The 21,672-nt window shown below is 39.2% G+C and overlaps 1 protein-coding gene across 4 annotated transcripts in view; it reads left to right on the forward strand.

The window, feature by feature from the left end:
* The first annotated feature begins 353 nt into the window (after window positions 1-353).
* RIN2 (Ras and Rab interactor 2) overlaps window positions 354-21,672 on the forward strand; it is a 68,398-nt gene continuing 47,079 nt past the window's right edge. For 2 of the 4 annotated variants that reach the window (XM_063298693.1, XM_063298695.1), the window contains exon 1: window positions 20,594-20,676. In XM_063298693.1, the coding sequence (XP_063154763.1) occupies window positions 20,620-20,676 (57 nt within the window). In that variant the 5' untranslated portion in view covers window positions 20,594-20,619. Of the gene's footprint in view, window positions 537-20,589; window positions 20,677-21,672 lie in introns of those variants that run through there. The other 2 variants (XM_063298694.1, XM_063298696.1) reach the window with 2 other exon arrangements.

Consider the following 21,672-nt stretch of genomic DNA (forward strand, 5'->3'; position numbering starts at 1 on the left):
GGCGGCTGCAAATACGCCCAGCCCCGAAGCCGAAGCCAGCCACCTGTAATTCCTCTCCCGCCTGCAGTTCTGCGTCAGCCCGCTCGGCATTCCTCAAGTGCCAACCTGGTCGCCGCCCGCCCCGCCGGCTGCCTGGCTGCTGACCGGCCTCCCTCCTTTCCGGACTGACTCCCTCCCCTCCTCCCTGTTGCTCCCAGTCCTCGGCCCAAACGCGACTTCCTCTTCCTTTCCGAAGCTCCCGCTGTCCGCCCTGGTTCGGGCCGGACTGCCCTCTGCAGACCGTGGGGGGTGGGAGCGCTTTGCCGAGCCTGGCGCGGCCCGGGAGGCGTCTCTCTCTCCCGAAGCGCTGCTGCTCCCGAGGGATACAGGAGCGAGAAGCTGGCGGACTCCGAAGACGAAACAAAGCCCGGTTGCCTCGCTCGCCTCCCCCTTTCTCCTTCGTATCGCTGCTCAGCTTAGTTGCCTCTTTCTGATCCCGCCGCCGTTCTTCTGCGGGGCTTCTCCGCCTGGCGGGGGCTTGTCCGCAGCCCAGAGAGGTAAGGCGCGGAAGGGGACGGATCTGCCCCGGTGCTAAGCGATGGCGTGGGAAACAAGGAGCCCCTTTCGTTCACGGGCGGGGAGAGCCAGGGGGAAAATGCGGGGTCCCTCCGAAGGCGGGCGCTCTTTTCTCCCGCTCCCCCTCCGGTCCTGTTGTAGAAACCGTTTGGAAAAGGGTTGCCAGAAGGAGCCGCGTTTGGCGTCCAGGGAGAGAGAGACAGGCGGCGTTCTTGCAACCCCGCCGCGCATAATCAACCGAACCATAATGCTGTACTGAAACAATCTCGTTGCCTCGTTCCCGACAACACACTGGACTATAAACTGAGCACGCTGGCTGGCTGGCAGGATAAGCAGAGCTCCCCAGGAGCCAACCACGTTTTCACTTAGTGTGTTGTGCGAAGCGAGGCTTAACATCCTCACTGGAGGGGGGGAAACAGCTGAATTCCGAGGTGTGAGTCTTCAAAGGCGAGAAAGGGCGCTCAGATTGCTCCCATTACTTCGGGAGCGTTACGTTTGTTTTTCTAGTGGCCCCTGGAGATCAAGCAAGCAAGGGGATTCCCTTGCCTTGCTTTTTTCATGAGTCTCTTTTAAACATTCTCCGATCCCGCGAACGGGATATCTTTTGTAAAACAATTTTCTTTATTATCACTGAGAGTATTAGGGTTTTTTTTAAAGTCAGTCTTACGGATTTTACATGAATCAGAGGAGGTAGCAGTTGAAACTGTGTGAAAGATAGGGTGGTTTACTATGAATTGGCTGGCTCCTTAAAGGGGAAGGTTGATTCAATGAGTTTGCTGTATAAAAAGATCCTTTTCCCTGTGTCAGTCAATGCACTATATTTACTTCCTACCTGGCGATGGAATGAGAGCTTGCACTGTAGTCTTTAGAACAGAGATCCTGCATTGTGCAGAACAGGGAGATCATGCTGGGGTAGAACTGGGCTGTAATTGCACATGTCACATATTGGCTGAAATATGCCAAAATTAATCTGTGCTGAGTCCTTACTGTCAATGGGGAATCCTGCATCACGAGTATGCCTAAGGCTGGTAACCTTGCCTGCGCCTTCCCTATAGTACTAAAAAAATTATATAAAAGCTTCCACCCAGCCGTGGTGAGTCAATATCTGTACCCCCTTGTCTCATTCTCACTCATCCATATCACTATCAACTGGAGCATAACATGCAGCTGTCATGAATTCCTACTTTTAAGGAACGTGATTGGACCATTTGGACATTTAAGTATCCAAGTAGTATTAATGAGAATGGTGCTTGTTCACTGAGTGCTTTAAATAAGTGTTTTGAATACGTTTTGAAGCATAAGTTTATTCATGGATACACATAGCAAAGGAATGGCTCTAAAAGCATTCTTGATTTGATAGTTAAAATGAAAGTCTGAAAGAATTAAAGGATACAAGAGTGATGAGAGGTTCTGATTGCAGGGCAGGCCATTTTTGGTAGAGTCAAGAATCGATCTTGGGAAATGGAAGAAAGGGAAAGAAACTACAGTGAATACAGAGTGAATATAGGAACAAATAGTACAAGTCCTGTATGACAAGATTAATGTCCATAACAGAACGAATGGAAAGTGGATGTAGTGAAAGAGGGTGTGAAAATTGCTTGGAACAGAGTGAATAGACTCACATTACAAAGTACCACAGAGGTTTGTGAAGTTATACTAGTAGTAGACTGCTGAAGTGGATGAGGAAATGTATGTAGAAGAGTGACTGCTGTAAAGAGAGAGACAGAAAAGAGAAAACCAGAAAGATACAATATATTGTTTATAGAAAGAAAAAGGTTATTGGAAAGAGTGTAGTAAAAGAAAGCAAGGAATGGTCAAGATTAAAAGAAGCATAGAGAATGTGGAGTGATTTGAATAAAAATTAGAATTGTTTTGGAAGTGGGTACAAATGGCCAAACAAGGAGCCTCCAGCAGAATGAAAGGAAGTTTTTTTTTTTTGTTTTTTTTAAACTGATTAAATGATCTTGGATGAAACTGAAGGGAGAAAATGCTGGAATAATTAATCATTATTTTAGACATTTGTACAGGAATGATAGTGATATGTTGAAGACTGGAATTTAACCCAACTGTTAAAGAAGAAAAAGTCCTAACAGCTGTGAGAATGTTGAAAAAAGATAAGGCTGCAGGTATAGTCTGCAACTGGAAAAATGTTGAAATATGGGTGTGATTTGCTTATGGAATAGCTGGGTGTCTTTAATTCGTGCATGCAGGCTATATATGGGCCTGATAATTGGAAGAATGTTGTTATTGTTGCTTATTCAAAATAAAAGGTAATGAGTGAATGTAAAAACTACAAGGGGATTAGTTTGCTAAGTATGTGGGAAAGTGTTTGACAGAATTCTGATTAAAAGGGTATGAGAGGTGTCAGGGAGCAAAATTTAGGAAGTGAAGCAGCCATGCAGGGTATCTGCAGACAGATTTTTGCTCATCAGGTTACTGAGAAATATATGAATATGGGAATTAGTTATTGTATGTTACAGATTTAGACAAAGTGTATGATAAATAAATTTGAATTATAGAATGTTTTGTGCAAATACGGAGTTGCAGGTTTGCTGAATATGATAAGAGCAATACATGATGACACTATCAATGAGAATAGATGAAATATTTATGAATGGTTCAAACCTGAGCAGCAAGAAAAGAATGTGTAAGTCCCCATTGTTTGAGGTATTCATGGATAAATGTATAAAGAATACTTGTGCTTGGTAGGTAGTCTCCATCGGTGCTCTTTTATATTTTTTGCTACTTGATTTTCTACCTAGAAATTGAATCTAAGATTTCCTGTGTGTAAAGCACCCACTTTACCACTGAGTATTGGCACTCCCCTTAAGAAACAAATCTTCATTTCTATTGAGTAGCTAGGTTCTCATGAAAGGATGAACAGTAGTCAACGATATTTTACCTTATATACAAGTTATAGACAAATATTTTTAATTAATATACACACCAAGTCTTAGCCACTTTATTGGCCAGGTGATTGTAGAAACTTTTAACACACATATTTCATCAATCTGGAGTAATCGAAAATAGACAAGCATCAGGTAATTTACATTTACTAATGGAGTTTTTGGTCATGGCTAAAGATAGAATAGACTCTGCAGTATTAGTATCTCTAGATCCTGAAAAAGCTATTGATATGTTTTCATATAAAATTTCTAAAGCTCGTGATGAGTAGATATGGGTTTAAGTCTTATTTTATCAAATGGGTGTTAATTTATTGTTTGCAACCTAGTGCAAGAGTAGGTTCATAACAAATCAATTCATCCCTGATCCAGGTGAGTTATAATGTAATACCAATCAGGGTTGCTCCCTTTCTCCATTGTTTAATTCTTGAGCAATTTCTTTTTTTATACATAAAACTTTATTATTTTCAAGATATAGTTAAGATACAAACAAAAGAGAATATAGAACAGATAGAAAACAGAACTAAAGAAAAAAGAACAAACTATAAAAGTGTCAGTAGAAAGAAAACAGAAAGGGAAAGTGACTTCTGACTTTCTCCGATACAGATATAAATTTACAAGTCTGATCTCTTACAATTAATTAACCTATCTTAACATTATTTCTATTAGAGCAAACCATTTAATCTCTAAAACCCAAAATCAAAGCATCATTTTTTTCTATTACAAGCAAGTAGTCCAAAAGTGGTTGCCAAGTTGATATAAATGCAGAAACAGAATGATCTCTTATTAAAGCTGTTAATTTAGCCATTTGAGCCAAGTCCATTAGTTTAACAATCCAATCTTCAACCGTAGGTATTTGTGGATCTTTCCATCATCGTGCATATAACAATCTTGCAGCCGTGATCATATATAACAACAACACTCCATGTTGTTTCTCTAATTCCTTTTCCATCAATCCCAAAAGAAAAAGTTCTGGTTTTCTTTGTTTATTTACTTTAAGAATCTTTTGAATAATAATGCATATTTGATCCCAGAACTTTTTAGCCTTCTCTCAAGTCCACCAAAGATGGTAAAAGGTTCCTTCACCCTGTAATTCTTGAGCAATTTCTGTTAGGCAGTCTTGTGATACAGATTAATTGGGATAAGTCTATTTTACAGGTAGTCCTCGTTTAGCGACCAGAATTGGGATCAGCAGTTTGAACATTAAGCGAAGTGGTTGCTAAGTGAAGTTACAACTGTGCTTACGACTTATTTCAGCTTTCCTTCGCTTTACAGACCTGTGAAGGTCCTAAATGCGAGCATTGGTTGTAAAGTTACTTTTCCATCACTGTCAAAACTACGAATGGTCACTGTACAAGGCAGTGACTAAATGAGGACTGCCTATACTTCCTTTGGGTTCTGATATATCAGTAGATCTGTGTAAAAAGTTGGGCTTTGTAATTTCTAAAAAATATAGAGAGCACATAAGACTATATATTCCTAAAATATTTCTAAATATGTGGAAATAAATATGTTAAATGTATTAAAAAAAGGTTGCCTTTAATGAATATATTAAAATTCTGTTAAGATGGTGGGGCAAGATTAATGAGTATTCCTTCTCAATTGACTTTTGGTTTAAGAGGCATTCTAATGTTAATTCCAAATAGATATTTTTTTCAGATAGCCAAATTATTGAGGAAATTTGTATGAGAAAATAAGGTACTAAGATGTCACTGAATAAATTCAGATTATTTTTTTAATGATGATAGTTTTAATTTACAAGATTAAAAATATATATCATTGAGCTTTCATTTTATTGGATATATTTATGTGGAATAAAAATTGGGTAGACTGTCAACCTTGGTGGCTCTGCAATCTTTACATCCCACTTCAGAAATTTAGCACTGGATGGTAACAGTCCCAAACTCTGATTATGTTTGTTATTTTTATTCTGAGACAGTAGCTGATTACGTAAAAATACTGTGTTATATATGATCATGGGGTGGTCACATGGTCCTGGGAAAAGACAGGGCTGTTTTAAAGAGCTGCTATGTTTGTATGCCCACATATTCCCTAATTACATAACCCTACTCTTTGTTAATGGTTTTCCTACTAACAGATTAAGGTGCTATTGTATCTAATCATTTTGGCCGGGTGCAGAGGTTGAATTCAACTGCCCCCTTTTCGAATGTTAATTATTGCACCTGGGGGGAGGAACCTGCCCGGACTTGTTTCAGTTCCTCTTTCCCTTGTCTGCCGGCATGTAGCAAGCCAGGTAGCTCTCAATGAGAGCTAAGTCCTTTAAATATGTTTTGTTTTTGTTTTTGCTTTCTGTAAATAAATTATTTTTATAGATATGCCTGGTGTGTGTGACTTTTCTGATCTCTCCTGGGCCAAAGGCTTTCCCAGCAATCTGCCAACACTCTTTACGTACTTGTACAGGGCCACAACTGGGGGGGGGGGGCGGCAAGCAGGGCATGTGCCCCAGGTGCCATGCTGGGGGGGCGCCAAAATGGGTGCGGAAGCCATGTTTGCCCTGGGTGACACAGACCCTAGTTGCGGGCCTGTACTAGTAGGATCTTTGTGGGGTTCAGAGAGGCTTCTGTAATTACTATGATACTAGACTCATGTTTTGCAGTACACCAGATTCCCTATTTAGTACTGTGCATATTTTATATACACACACATGCACACACATACTGTAATGGGCTGTAAGAGTAACCTTGAGGAACTAGAGGAAGAGCCACAACCAAGACAATGGTCAGACAAGAAAAATTTGAGTCCAAGGCAGAAATGTAATTTGAGAAAGTGTCTCAGGCCTGACCCTCCCTAGCTCTCTTGTAGATGGAGGGAGGGAGGGGGAAGGCATGTTCAGATTTGCAGAATTCTGTTGTTGTAACCTTGTAATAAAAGTAGTATTAGCATTCATAACTTTGGTTTGCTAGTCTGGTCTACCTCGAAGGGCTGACACATACATACAGTGAGAGTGTCAGATGAGACAGGGCGATTAGTGGGCAATGAAAAAGTTTTTGGGGGGCACATTAATGTCTGCAAGCACCATGTTGCATACCCTGAGTTAAAATTAACATCCTTGCTAATATGACTAGTGTAAGTGGTTAATACATTTAGTGTAAGAAGTGAATTCTAGTGTAGTCTTAATGAAGTTTTCACCACAGAGATTACAAGGGAAGGAATATCTTAGCCAATGATGGCTTTCCTTGTAGACCAAGCATTCATCTGTCTGTGACTCTTATGTCGGGCTACCAGATCTGGATTCCACATATCTGGATGACCTCTCTTCTTGCTTTCACATAGTGGTTGTCTAGATTTTTGGAGCCTAGATTTGGTAGCTCTACTATTACGGTTCTAGACAGATGTCTCTTGTGAAAAAAAAAATTGATGGAAAACGAGCGATACATTAAATATAAATTGCCTCTTAAGTTAATAAGTGGAAATTGTAAGCATTGTTGCAGGTTGGAGCCAGCTAGCTATATTTTTTCTGATGATTTCATGTTCCATTTTCTCCTGGCAGTCTAAATTTCCTTGCGCCCAAAGGAAAGCTCAGTGTTCTGTGACCACAAAGCATTGTTAATTTTCTTTAGTTTGTGCTTGATATTTCTTTATCTTAGGTTTATTTCCCCTTGATATATCTCTGTGCTTTTGGAAACCTTCAGGTCCCTCGAGCCTGGAAATAATGTTATTTTAGCTACATATGGACTCTAATTCTGATAAGTTATTCTTAGGAGTATATGGGATTTAATTGCTCTGTGATGGAGAGGAAAAAGAGTTGAATCATATACCAATCCCTACAGTTTCCACCCTCTTTTGTTGACATGGCAAGGAAATTGCTTGATGCTCCAGTCTTTCTATTCTGTATCCCTGCTTACAGGCCTTCCCAGGCTCCATGCAGCCTTTCCATAGCATTATGTTTTTATATGTGTGGTTTGAACTGTCTTGTTGGGTCACTTTTGAAGAATGCATATTGCCTGCCAAATCCAAACAGCTTCTGAAGTCCAGAGCTGATTTGCAATGGCTTCTGATCAGAAATTTTGATCTTGTCCAAAGCTGTATGCAAGTATATTAGCAAATTTATGTTTGTCACAACGTATTTTGAGAGTAGTATGGTAAGCATGGCTGTTTGGTCTGTGAAAAAAGAGAAAAAGAAATGTAACAGCTTCCACTGTTTTGGTAAGTAAGTTGGCTTAGCCCTAGAAACCCTAGATACAGCAATTTTACATCTGTGTCAGGCCTATAACAACAATGAAAAGAATACGTATGATTATTAAATTTGATACATTAATGTTTCCTCAAAACATAAACCGCTGAGCTGCTGAGCTTGCCGATCGGAAGGTCGGTGGTTCGAATCTGTGTGACGGGGTGAGCTCCCGTTGCTAGTCCCAGCTCCTGCCAACCTAGCAGTTTGAAAACATGCAAATGTGAGTAGATTAATAGGTACCGCTTCGGCGGGCAGGTAACGGCGTTCCATGTAGTCATGCCAGCCACATGACCACGGAAGCGTCTACGGACAAACGCCGGCTCTTTGGCTTTGAAACGGAGATGAGCACTGCCCCCTAGAGTTGGACACGACTGGACTTAATGTCAAGGGAAATCTTTACCTTTACTAAGAAAAAAATGAAGGCTAGTATGCTCTTATGCCTTCTTTCTGATTTTGTATACTTTAATGTATTTATCTGTTACCAGTATGAAGTGTTGATCTTTAGTGTTTATTTTTAAAAACCCTTATATCAGTGTGGTTGCCCAAACCTGAAGAAAAACAAGTTTGCATGACTGTCTTACTCAGAAGTTCACATCACAATGTTCCATGTCTTTTGTTTATTACTGGCAGGGCATATCTTCTAGTGTATTGGCAGGAAATGCAACTCAAGGAGATATACTGTGTATCATATATTCAAGCAGTTCAAACAGCTAAGACTTGAAACAAGAAATTACTTGGTTGGTTTGTCGTGACTATTGTTCAGGTTATTTCTGGATCATGATATAATGTGAGGGGCTGTTTAATGAGATTTTGTGAAATATATGCCTTCGTGATAGGCATAACATGGATGGAAAAATCTCAATAATGCAAGAACTCAGAAGGTTCTGGTAGTTATAATGTTTCCTCTGAATCAGTAGCTAATCTACTTCATGAGGTTCTTAGGCTCATGAGGTTCCATTTTCAGATAACTCTTTCCAGAAATACTTTTGTGCTATTGACCTTCAGACTTTGCATGGATTGTGAAACATGTTCTAGGATGCCCATGAAGTTATGCAGAATAACGGAAGGGCTCTCTGGCATCTAACCATCATTTCACGTGAACTGAGAGTGCTTCTTAAAACTTACTCTACTCTTTCTGTAGCAGCACATTGTAAGAATGTTTGATAGTGCTAGGCAAGCTGTTTTTCTGAGAAGCATCCTCTGTGTTACAGATTTACCATTAAGACATTGCTGATAAACATTTGAAAAAATCCAGGATGCCCAGAACAACGTTAAGAAATTACTAATCTAGGATTTGTTCATCTGTCCCAATGTTTGGGTAGCATTTGCAAATACGAGACTGGAAATACTTTTTTCTGTATTCTAGCAATTGCTTTAGTTGCTTTCACATCACTGGAAACCATCACTGGAATTCAGTAGTTAAACACAGAATAATGGTTTTCTCAAAGACTTGTAGTATTAAGTCAAAAGTGGAACCATTCTCTTGCCTGACTTTCTCAGAATAATTTTGGGCCTTTTTGTCAGAGATCATCATACCATCTTGACTTGATTATCTGTCTAAAGAAAGAGAATTCTTTCTTTGTAACTTCATTGAGCTGCATGGGAAAATGTTTCCAACCTTTAGACATCAGGATCAAATATCTAAAGACTTTTTGTGAAATTGTAATAATTATTATTCAGGTTTATATTCTGCTTTCCCTTCAGAAGCTCTATATCCCTTCTCTAATTTTATCTGTGCAGCAGTCCTATGAAATAGATGTACCCCCATGACTGCGAATAAACTTGAAGCTGGATCTCCCTGATCCTTCTCTGACGCACTGTCTCTTCAAACCGCTGTTCAATAATCTTTGATGGGATGGCTCTCCTCCAAGGACTTTCTGATTCTTCAAGATTTGCAGAACTTACAAACACTGCTGTATTGTATCTAGTTGGGCTAAAAGCTCAATAGAAATGTCCCTGGTTGGACTTTGCTAAAGATTATACGGGCATAAGGAATACACAGCAATTCCGCTGAGCAGCCCTTTGTTCATAGGCTATGTAAAGCTTTGGAAAGGAGCAGAACACAAAAGAAAGGTCTTTTTAATTGCATGAATAAATAAGACTCGGGAATTCTTAAACACTATTGGGGAAATATACTTTTCCTTGCCTGCAAAAAAAAAAAGTGGTCTTGAGGGAAGTTAGTGAACTGTGAAGTTAGTGTGAAGTCTGACTGTCAGCAGGCTTAATAAGCTGAGATATATTGCACAAACAATGTGCTGCCGTATTATAGTTGAAATTTAGGTATATAAAAGCGGAGTTTCCAAGATTAGTATTTTATCTTAGTGTCATGTAAAAAAAGGAGAGAGCCAGTTTGGTCTAGTGGTTAAAAGCTGCCTGGGTGACCTTGGGCTGGTCACTCTCTCTCAGCCCAACCCACCTCACAGGGTTGTTGTTGTGGGGAAGATAGGATGAGGAAGGAGTATTTGGTATGTTCCCTGCCTTGAGCTATTTGTAAAAACAATAAAGGTAGGATAAAAAAAAATCTTAAAAAATAGTGCAGAACAATGCAGATGAAAGATAATAAGAGGTGACCCAAATATCTTTAGTCCCCATCAGATTTGGTAGAGCAATGGAAACAGAGTGAAATTTGAGTCACAGCTGAGCAGGGAAAATCTGCCTCTCATTCCATGCATGGAATTTATTTATTTATTTACACAAATTATTTGACAGTTGGCTCCAGAGACTTCAGACTGTTTACACATTAAAACCTATCTATGTATCCCCCCCCCTCTCTCTCTCACACACACACACACAAATAAATAACTCAGCATCAACAAAATAAAAATATTGCATTTGTACTAAAAATCAAATTAAAAAAGAGTAGTCACCAAACGCCCTCTGAAACACATCTTTTTGTTGAGTGTGCCCATCTACTTTTTCTTACCTAAATGAACAGAAACCATTCAGTCATACCACAAGAATAAAACATCATATCTGCCATTCCTGCCAATGAATAGTCCAGCTTCCTGTGGGGTTCAAAATATAGATCATCCCTTAAGAAAATGCTTGCTGTCCATTTTGATGCAGGTATTTTATGATCATAATATTGTTAGAAGTACTGGTATGGATGCTGACCTCAATCTTTGCTAATGCTCTTAAACTCTCATTCTACTCTGATTCAAAGAATGTCTCACATGTAACAACAAAGCCAGTTCTTTGAGGGCTGTCTTGGCTTTGTAACGGACATTGTAGTACAAGACAAGGCATGGCTTCACCCTGAACCACTGCAACTTTCAGCAGTATTTTAATATGGCATTATCAGTGTGCAAAGTACTTTAGAGTAGCAAACATAGGTCCAAATAACCTCTGGAGTCCTGGTCAAAGACAGTTTCTTTGAAATATATATATATTTAAAAATATTGACAAGAATAGGGCAACCTTTCTTTCTTCATTCTTATCTTTTGACAAAGATCCCTACAGAGAGGAAATGATTTTTGGTGTTTCCATTGAAATTCATTGTGTTTTCTTCAGTTCAGTAACTTGAAGTACTTGTTTACTTTTTGCTGATTACAAAATCCTCTACTTTTAAATTATTGCTTGTTTATACTTAGCTTTGAGTTCATTCTGATCTGTTTCCCCCTGATTGGCTAAACAGACGCTTCGTTTGTTTTGTTAATGAGTAGTTTTGACATTTGTCATAGTGGGAGAGTTGATAAATTGTCAGAGATCCAGATTATTGTAATAGACCTGGTCTCTAAACAAAATTCTAGAACTTTTACTTACTTGTATGTTCTCCTAATTTCAGTGGAATGGCTACCCTTTCTCTCTCTCTCTCTCTCTCTCTCACACACACACACACACACACACACTTACATTTTGTAATGCAATAAAATTTCTTTATTGACATTTCATGTCAAATCACTTTCCAAAATTTACATTTTATATTTCTATGTTTTTAAGAAGAATTTTTCAGGATTTCTTAGTTATGAAACACCCTGAACAGATGAACAGAAGGTATTCAGCCAAAGATAAGCTGATAGCAGCAGTCTGTCATGATTTTGGAGGGGAAGAACCTTACCCAAAGAGAATTTACCTATAAGAAATGCTCAACTCCCCAACTTATAACAGCCACAGTCCCAGCTCTATATTCCTGCCTTGGGAATGCCAAGAAAATTTGTGTCACTGGGTGCTATATGTTCCAAAACATATAGATTTTTTTATCAACAATTTCATGATTGGGACAAGTGAAAAGGCAAGAGTTGCGCTATAGAGGAGGTTGGTAAAGAAAGTTGGAGGAAGCTCGGACCATAGTAGTTATGGAGGGGTGGATTTTGGGTGTGGCTATAAAAATAGTGTGCTTTTCTATTTTCTCTGCCAATAATATAGATGAGCTAAAGAGAGTCAATAACATAAATAAGCTGAAGAGAGAGCTTAAATTATTTGTCTTTCCTTTTTCCTTCTTTCTTGCATTTATTTTCCACCTTTTTTCTAGGCATTATACTTAGTTCATTTTTCCTCACACAAAACAGTGATCTTCCATGGTGGGTTGGCTTGAACTCCAGTGGGGATCTTCAGTTATCCACACATAGACTGAGTACATTTGTGGTCAGGCTACAACAAAGAAACTAAATTTCTAATATCCTAAATGAATGTGTCTTAGAACAGATGGACCAGAAAAGAGGTAATCCTAGATTTAATCCTAAATCATGACTGTGATCTGAGGCTCACAGATGTAAGTGTTGTGAAACTAATAGAAACAGTGACCAAAATACTGTTACATTTAGCATACATGGAAATGGGAAACTGCCAGCTGGGCCCAACAGTCACAATTGATTACAAAAGGGTCAGCTTCTCAAATATGAGTGAATTGTGAAAAAAGACTGCAAGGAAAAATGAGAGCCAACGCTCTTCTTAATGCCTGAATCTTAATTAAAACCACAGTAACTAAGGATCAACAGGAATGTATTCTACAGTGTCAGAAAGAGTCATCCAAGAGCATGCATGACTCTCTAGCAGTGTCCAGGAAACTGTAAAAGGGAAGTTGTTTTTCTTAAGGAAATGGAAAGAAGCCTGTCCTATTGAGGAAAATAATAGGAAGCACAAACTCTGGGAGGAAAAAAAACATGTAAGATGATAATAAGGAATAAAAAAAAGAACACCCCCCCCCAGCAAACAGAACTAAGGAAAACAATATAATTTCTTTAAAACACTTGGGGTAGAACAGCCAAGGAAGCAGTTGGGGTGTTGATGTTGAAAAGATCCTCAAGGTGGATGTGGACGTTGCAGAAAAATTGAAAGATTTTTTTGCATCTATCTTTACAGGTAGGTCTCAAGCTATGACCATTCAGCAACCATTTGAAGTTATGACAGCACTGAACAAATGGTGGTTATGACCAGTCCTCAGTTCTGGCTGTCCCAGCACCCCCATGGACACATGATCACAATCTGAGCACTTGGCAACTGGTTTGCACTTATGACTGGTTGCAGTGCCTTACATTCACGTGATCGCCATTTGCAACATTCCCTGCTGGCTTGCCCAGAAAGTCAGTCTTGGTCCCTCCCGCACCTGGCAGCAGCCACATGCCTGCCTGCCAGCCTGGGACTTGCAACTTCCTGCTGGCTTCCCCACTGACTTTGGTTGTGGGAAGCCAGCAGGAAGTTGCCTTGCCTAACAACAGTGGATTCAGTTACAACAGCAACCAGGACTGCAGGGATTGCTGTTGCTAAACAATGTGGTTGCACCTTACGATTGCATCGCTTAGTGACAGAAATTCTGGCCCCAATTTCCATTGTAAGTCTAAGACTACCTGTACTACAGAAGATAAAGGACAGGTACCTGAGCCTTTATAGACATTCTGAGGGAGGGAATCAGAACAACTAAACAAATTAAGGTAACAAGAGAAGGTGTTCTAAGACATTTTGGGAGACTGCAGTAGTAATCAATCATTGGATCTTGATGGCATCCCCCTCAGAATTCTTTAAAAACTCCGATGTGAAATTGCTGACCTCCTAGCAAAAATATGTAAGTTGCCCCTGAAATTGAGGTTAATGATGGAGGAGTGGAATGTAGTCAATGTCACACCATTTTTTTTTTTGAAATTGCAGCAGCTGTGAAAAGGGCAAATTCTGTGCTATGAGATATTAGGCAAGGGATTGTAAATAGGAATGCCAACATGGTAGTGCCCTGTATACAAATCTATGGTACATCTGCCTGTGGAATTTATGTTTAGTTCTGGATGCCACATTTGGAAAAGAATAAAACAGCTGGGGAAAAAGGCAGACAAGAGCAACCAAAGTAATCAGGGGGCTTGAGCATCTTTTTATGAGGAAAGACTTGAAAAACATTGAAAACATTTTCAAAGGAGATAAATGATTCTTTGGTTTCCAAGAAAGTAACTGAAGGGGAACTTGATTGATTGAGGAATATGAAATCAAGCATGGCATGGAGAATGTGGACAGAGAGAAGCTTTATCCTTTATTTATCCCAGTTTTTGTTATTTTCTCATATGCCCCAGACCAATCAAACTACATGGATGTAACCAAATAATCAAAGAATATATATTAACTGCTGAGGCATCAACTTCTAAAGGAAGCAAAAGTCAAAGAGTTGGGGATGAAATAGTAAAATGTTTTTCAAAATATCACGTATTTATCAAAATATGTATCACACTTATACAAAAAGTTAACAAATATTTGGAAATTCTGGTGATCACAACATAGGTCAGAAAAAATACCACATAATGAAGAAAGCAAAGTCCCCAATGGTGGTAGCACCTAACCAAAGCCTTGGTGATTTAGAAAAAAATAAAGTAGGGTATCCTTAAAAATCACACCTGCTGCATTAGGTTGTATGAATTCCTGGCTCAACGAATTCACACTGAACAGAAGAGTCTTGTGATACAGCTTTTACATTTATACTTGGAGACATAGCTGTAAAAATATCACATTTACACTAGCTGAGCACGCAAGCTGAGATGTAATAGAGACAGCAGCTGCAAAAAAAGGAAAGAAAAGATCCTTCCATAGCATCTTTTGAGATAAAGGTCTCCTAGATAAATCAGGGCCTTACTCCATAGATCCTGTATTCAAAGCTTACATATTCTTGTCTTACGCTGGTTGGCAGCAGGGCTTAGGAACAACCCTAAAGAGGCCCGAAGATTCCAGTCGCAGAACTTCCAGGATACAAAGAATTTAGGATTCTTATCTGCTTAATTGGTGGTTCTTAGATCCAATTACTCCTTTTCCCTTTCTCGAATAATGCCACTACTGTAATCCCGTAAAAAATGCAGCCCCTTGGCAGCAGCAGTCCCATACTGGATCCTTAACTCACAAACAAGTGATAACAAATTCTTCCCTTTCCCCCAGAATATGCCCAAATTATCCTCTTGGGGATAATTGTAGTTTAAGAACCATTGGCTTAGATTGTACTATCAGGATGGTTTGCTCAGAATAATTTGTAAACTGTAGCCTGAGGTATTTTGTTTTGTCATACAAGTCAAGACATTTAGATTAAGAATAGTGTTTATCTGCAGTAAGTTCCATTACTTACCTCCTTTCGCGCTCTGGCTGGGTCCTTCTTTCATGCCGGCCTTCTTTTGGAAAGAAAGAAGGCCCCAGCTGGTAGTGGCATGCAGTGCGGAGGGCACGGCAGCGGGCATGCCTGGGCGGCGAGGGCATCTGGGGGCAGTGGGTAGGTGGGTGGCCAGAAGGGAAGAGATGTGGGGGAGATAGGTGGATGGGGGGAATTGAGGTGGAGACAGTCTTACCTTCTTTCAAGAAAGGCTTGGATCCAGGTCGGTCCTCACCTAACGACCATGTGGGATTCACTCAGTGACAGCAACTGGGATTGCTGGAACTACCATTGCTAAATGGAGCAGTCACGTGACGTTTTGCTTAATGACTGCATTGCTTAGCGATGGAATTGCTGGTCCCAATTAGGGTCGTTAACTGAGGACTACTCATATGCCTTATGCTTGGCTTCCCCCCACCCCACTTCCTATTTTTTCAATATACAGTTTGCTATAATAACAATTTAGCAAATTCTAATTTCCTTATTTAAAGTGAGATTTGGAGTAACCTTGCAAGAGACATCTGGTTTGGAGCAGTACTAATACCATTCTTTCACCAGCTTATATACAGTGGCTAATTATGACCAAAAAAAAGGAAAAAGAGAAGGAAACCCATGTAAGGGAAGAGCAAAAGCTAAACATGAACGTGTTGCATGCTCTTAAGCCTTCAGACCATGATTTGGAGCATCAGACTGTTATAATAACCTCATAGTTTGAGATACTCAGTGGACAGATTTGTTTCTACAAAGGTTGCTCTGTGTCTAATTAAAGGCTGTGCTGCATATCAACTTGCATAGGACAATTGCATGTTTGTAGCAATAGTCATGGTTTAATATAGTAGCACCTACTATAGAATTTGGAGATGTGCACAACTCTTGAAATAGAGGGAGGGGAAAGAGATTATTCATACATCCTGTTTCTCTGGGTATTTGTATTGATATAAAAGGTAATGAATCACACACTGCATGCTCAATATGCTTATCAGGGAAACTTACTACAGCTCCAAAAGTATGTATTAAAATTCTTAGATGCACCTGATACTTGAAGATTAACTTAGGCAAGTAAAATGCTGAAATTAGGTTTGATTTATGCAGCAATGACTGATACGTGTAAAGAACTGCAAACTTGATTTATAGTACTTTGCTCTCATCCTGGGCACTATGTAATGCAGACTTAGCTGTTCTCATATCACTTATGAGGTGTCTTGCAACTGAAAATTTATGCGTATTATGCAACAGTTAATATATTTATACCATTAAGTGACTTCTGTGGGCATGCCATTTTATGGTGATTACTGTGGTCTTAGAGAAATAGGATGGATGCCCATGTAAAACAGATTTCCCCCCCAAAAAAGAGTACTTTTGTATATTTGTATATTCTCATTTGCAATATAAAATTGCACACAGATCAACAAGTGGGTAGAAGCAGCTGAATGGTTATTGTGGACTATATATGTATAAATATGGAGCCATTGAGAAAAAAAAGTCAGCTTAAACAATAGGAACCATTTGTTTGTTTGTTTGTTTGTTTGTAAATCGCATGTATAAGCCATCCAACCCAGGAGGTGGCTACAATTAAAAGCACATCCAGTACAATATAAAAATAAAAGAGGCAATCAATTGGAACTAATACAACAAGCACTTGACTAAAAAAATTCCCAAAGATACATATTCCTGATGCTGGGGGAACCAGCCAAGTCTTTAAAGCCTGTTTGAAGGTCATAGCAACATGAACCTCGGAGGGGGAAGCAGGGAGCACATATGATTCCAGAGGGCAGGCATTGTGACAGAGAAGGCATGCCACCTAGGGCCCATCACAGGACACTGTTTTAAAGATGGGACCTGGAGCATGCACACTCCGTCATGTCTTACCAGATGGGCAGAAACAATAGGAGAAATTTGGTCTGTTGGATAGCCAGGCTGTATGCTGTGGAGGACTTTAGAGGTCATAACTAGTCCCTTGAATTGCTGGTTTCTGGTAACCATTGCAGCTTATATAGCAGGGGTGTTACATGGGTGTATGCAGAACCATTGCAACACTGCACCTCCTGCATCTAGTCCCTGCAGTCAGTCCAGAAAAATACCATGATCGATAGTATCAGAAGCCACTGAGAGATCAGGGAGACCTAGGACAATTTCACCACCATCATTCTGGTTCTGACAGAGGTCATCAACAAGCACAATCAATGCCACCTCTGTACTATGTCCTGTCCTGAAACCCAGTTGAAAAGGGTCCAGATATTTTGCTTCCTCCAAGGCCTTCTGAAGCTGCAATCTCACAACCTTCTCAACAACCTTCCCTAAAAAGGAGAGGTTGGAGACTGGATAGTAGTTGTTGAGCACCATAGGGCTCCAGTGATGGCTTCTTGAAGAGGGGATATTGCCAGCCTGCGAGTTTAATTACTCCCATGTGATGAGTCAAGTGGCAAAAGGTACATAGCAGAGTCTATTCATTACCACAATTGGTCAAAAGTCAAAACAAAAACATTCTGATATGTAGGTGGAAAATAGAGATAGCAACTAGCAATTTTCAGTTCTGCTGTTCTAGGGTAAAAGAAATAGAATCCTTCTCTCCAGCACTTAATCCAAACTACCGCTGGAGTAATCACTTAAAAAGTCATATAATTGGAAATGGAGGTGTTGACAAAGGAGGCTTATTTTTGTCGGTATTGTCCATCTTGCTATGTTAAGCTATATGAACAGGTATGATTGTGCTACTCTCCACATTCCTATAGGAAGCATTATAGCAGGTATTTTCTTTTGAACTTGTCAAGATATCTGATAGGTACCCAATTTGTTGCAAGTATTGTCTTTTACTTATCATCTGGCTTCAGATTATTATTATTATATATTATTGTATATATCTTATTATTCTTTTGTCATCTAGTTTCTTCTGTAGGGGACAAACTTTGTGTCACATTAAGAAATAATTTCTCACTATTTTGAAAAGGCAAATAGAAGCAAGGTCCTTGACTTAAATGGTAAAATGCCACTGGAGTATCAGGATTAATCCTTCTCTCCCTTACATAGTTTTCCTATCTAAAAATTACTACTTGCTACCTATATTGTCCCCTGCTCCCTGAGGAAATAACAATTCTGATGATTTCTATGAAACATCAGTTTCAGGAAAGTTTTTATTTGGGGGAAGAAATAGTTTTGGAAAGCCATTAGAAAGACCAATAAGCTTAATTTATAAAGAAGCTGAGAGTGATTGGTTTGGAAGAGTATTGAGACAACTAAAAATAAAGTGGAAGATCTCTACTCATGGTACTCTCTAAACCTACAGAAGAATAAATATTTGTATATGCCTTAAATGAAAGGAAAACATCCAGATACTTAAACCACACTGACAAAAACCTATGAATTACTAGTTCCTACAAGAAGTTAAGGTGGTTGGTTGAGGGGAAGAAGAAACTGCAACGTGGGAATTATGGAAATGGTTTCTTTGAGCATCTAAGAAATTACATGAAACTGTGGAAGAGAAGCGACGATGTGAAACATGGGTGTGAGCCTCAAACATACCATCTAGTACTAGTACTCGCCCTACTACTGCAAGGGAAGATCTGAGGGAGGCAGAACGTCACTTTCTAGTGATTGGAGAGCCTTGGCAAGTATACAGTCATTAAGATCACACAAGTGTAATGCAGACAAATTAAAGGGCTAAGAGTTTACTTTGAGAAAGGTGTACCTCTCCTTTCTTCTTAAAGATAAATATCACAAGGTGGTTTACAAAAATAAATATAGGTCATAAAATATGTACATATATACATCAACATATATACTTGGTAGTATATGTCAAAGTTTAATTTGGAAGTTTCCACAGTGAAGAGTGTGTGGAATACATAAAGTAGTGTAAGTAGCAAGTTCCTCCTCTGTTATATTGTGTTATGATTGGCCATCAGTGAGCCTGTACATACTGTCCTGTTCTATTTTGTAAAAATGAACAAAATCTCTTTCTTACCATTTGCAGAAGTTGGACTCTCCCCCCTCCCCCCAGCCCTACAAATCTCGTCCTTTACAAGTACAGCTGGACTAACACAATGGCAACATTTGAATTAAGAGATTTACTAAGTATTGGCACCATAGACAGTTCCTGTATTTTGGCTCCTGAATTTCAGAGTAATCTTGTGGGAAACTACATCAGTGCTCTGCTTGAATTAGGCTGTCAGATGACTGCTGCAAAGGAAATTATTTCAGAAGAAATGTGCCAAGGTTAAAATAAAGATATGCCATTTTAAGCAACACAGGAATATGCGCATTACATTTAAAATACGATTTTTGACATAGCAGCTAGTTGCCTTTGTTAACTATGACCCCCATCCCCACCAATAAATTAAAATAACATTTTTTGCTGTACCTGGAAAGTGTTAAGAAATTGCTGGATCGTGGGAATAGAGAGTAGATTTTTAAATTTTATTTTGTTATAAACAATAAAGGTTTGATAGCACTGAGATGTTATATTGGTAATCCTTGCAATCTTGCACAATGTCATTGGAGGAGGAGAGTCAGGTTAGTCTATGATGGCAAAATATCAGAAGGAGTCTGATGAAGTGAGCTGCAGCTCACAAAAGGTTATGCCTTTCAAAAATCTGTTAGTTGGAAAAGGTGCTACCAGACTCCTCCTGATTTTTTCATAATGACCTAATACTACCTCTATATTATAATCTCTGCCTGAAGTAAATTATTGCTGAAATCCAGATGCTTTTAAGTCTCCTGGACAAAAATACTGTATATTCACAGATAAAGCCTTGTTTGAGTTTTTAAAAGCCTCATTTAGATAAGCAGTAGTCTGTTTGCCAAAGAATCTGCAGTGGAAGTAGCTAAGGATGTACAAGTTTAGCATTTCAGTACTAAAGTTCTGACATTAGTATCTGCTTTCAAGCCTTGCACCTTCTTTGAACATCACATGTATTTTTTTAGTAACTTGCATTATGTCCCTCTCTAGGTATGATTTTTCCTACTCTGTTGGCTGGGGGTGATGGGACATGTAGACTAATACTTCTGAAGGGCACGAGGTTGGAAAAGGTTCTATTGTAGTTCATGTAGGATTTTAGTAACCCTGTTGTATTCGTTCAGTTTAGACCGAGAATGAGCAAATAAGCCACTATTAAACCTTTGTATTCTTTCACAATGAGCCTGTTAAAATGCATCAAAAACAATGTATGGGTGTGTTTGGGAAGAGGGGAAAATGCCAGTAGCACTGTCTTTAAAGTGTGATTCACAGGAAATAATAGGTCAAAAAGATACATTAAAGGCTCTGGTAGGACAGAAATGGTACTGTGTTGTTAATGGAAAAAAGCTTGGCAAAACTGTTGTTGTGACTGTTTCTGTGGCTTGGAAAGGAATTTCCTACAGCCCGGAGTAACCATTAAATATGTCTCTGCTTTTAGGAGGAGTTCAGTAGAGCTTTCCCAGAGAAAATGTCAACTTCTACCATGGAATCCCAGTCCCTTGATGAGAGAGGAAGTTTTTTTAAGGTAACTAAAATATTGGTACTTTTTTTAAGATAAGGAGATATATTTTATTTCAAAATGTATGTCAGTTGTCCGTTCACTGTTTTTCAGCTTAAGAATTTTGACAAAGCCTGAGTGAGAAAGCTTAGTTTTTTATATGGAAGTGAGAGTTGGGTAAATAGATTGAATGAAGTGGGAATGGGTTACTTACACGTGTGTGGTAAAACAAGAAGAGACAGGGTCAAGAATGAATGGGTGATGAATAAATGTAGATTGAATACAAAGTGACCACTATGAAATAAATACATGGATGTGGTTTCATCATATAAAGCAAATATGTGACAATTAAATTGCATGCATGCATGCGTGTGTGTGTGTGTGTGTGTGTGTGTATAAAGAAAAAGAGCAAATGGGTTTAGAGAAAGAGGAAGACTAAAAAAGTCATTGATGGATGGAGTTGGTGAGATGCTCAAAAAAATAAAAAGAAGCAGGGATGGTTTGCAGGGATAGAAGGGTATGGTTAATGGTACTGGTGTCCCAAACAAAATAACATGATGGCTATATATTTATATTCTCTTGAAGTCTTTTTTTTTTTTTTGTCCCTTTAAGGCAGTCTTGACTCCTGGCGACTGCTGGGACTAGTCCCTGCAGAGTTCTTGGTACAGCTTTTTGGAAGTAGTTTGCCATTGCCTCCTTCCTAGGGCTGAGAGAAGGTGACTGGCCCAAGGTCACCCGGTTGGCTTTGTGCATAAGGCAGGACTAGAACTCATGGTCTCCTGGTTTCTAGCCTAGTACCTTAACCACCACACCAAACTGGCTATTCTTGAAGTCTGTTCCATACATTTCAGTAACATTAGTAGTCACCATATAACAGGTCAACTGTTTCTCTTGTACAGTATTATAAACACTTATGTTCCGATGCACTTTCGTATTTGTGTTAATTGGAATTTGAATTTGGGATCATCTGTGTACAAAGCACCTGCTCTCCTTTTAAGAAGCAAAACTCTTCAATATTCTACT

This window comes from Candoia aspera, chromosome 3 (assembly GCF_035149785.1).
Source record: "Candoia aspera isolate rCanAsp1 chromosome 3, rCanAsp1.hap2, whole genome shotgun sequence".
Taxonomy (NCBI): domain Eukaryota; kingdom Metazoa; phylum Chordata; class Lepidosauria; order Squamata; family Boidae; genus Candoia; species Candoia aspera.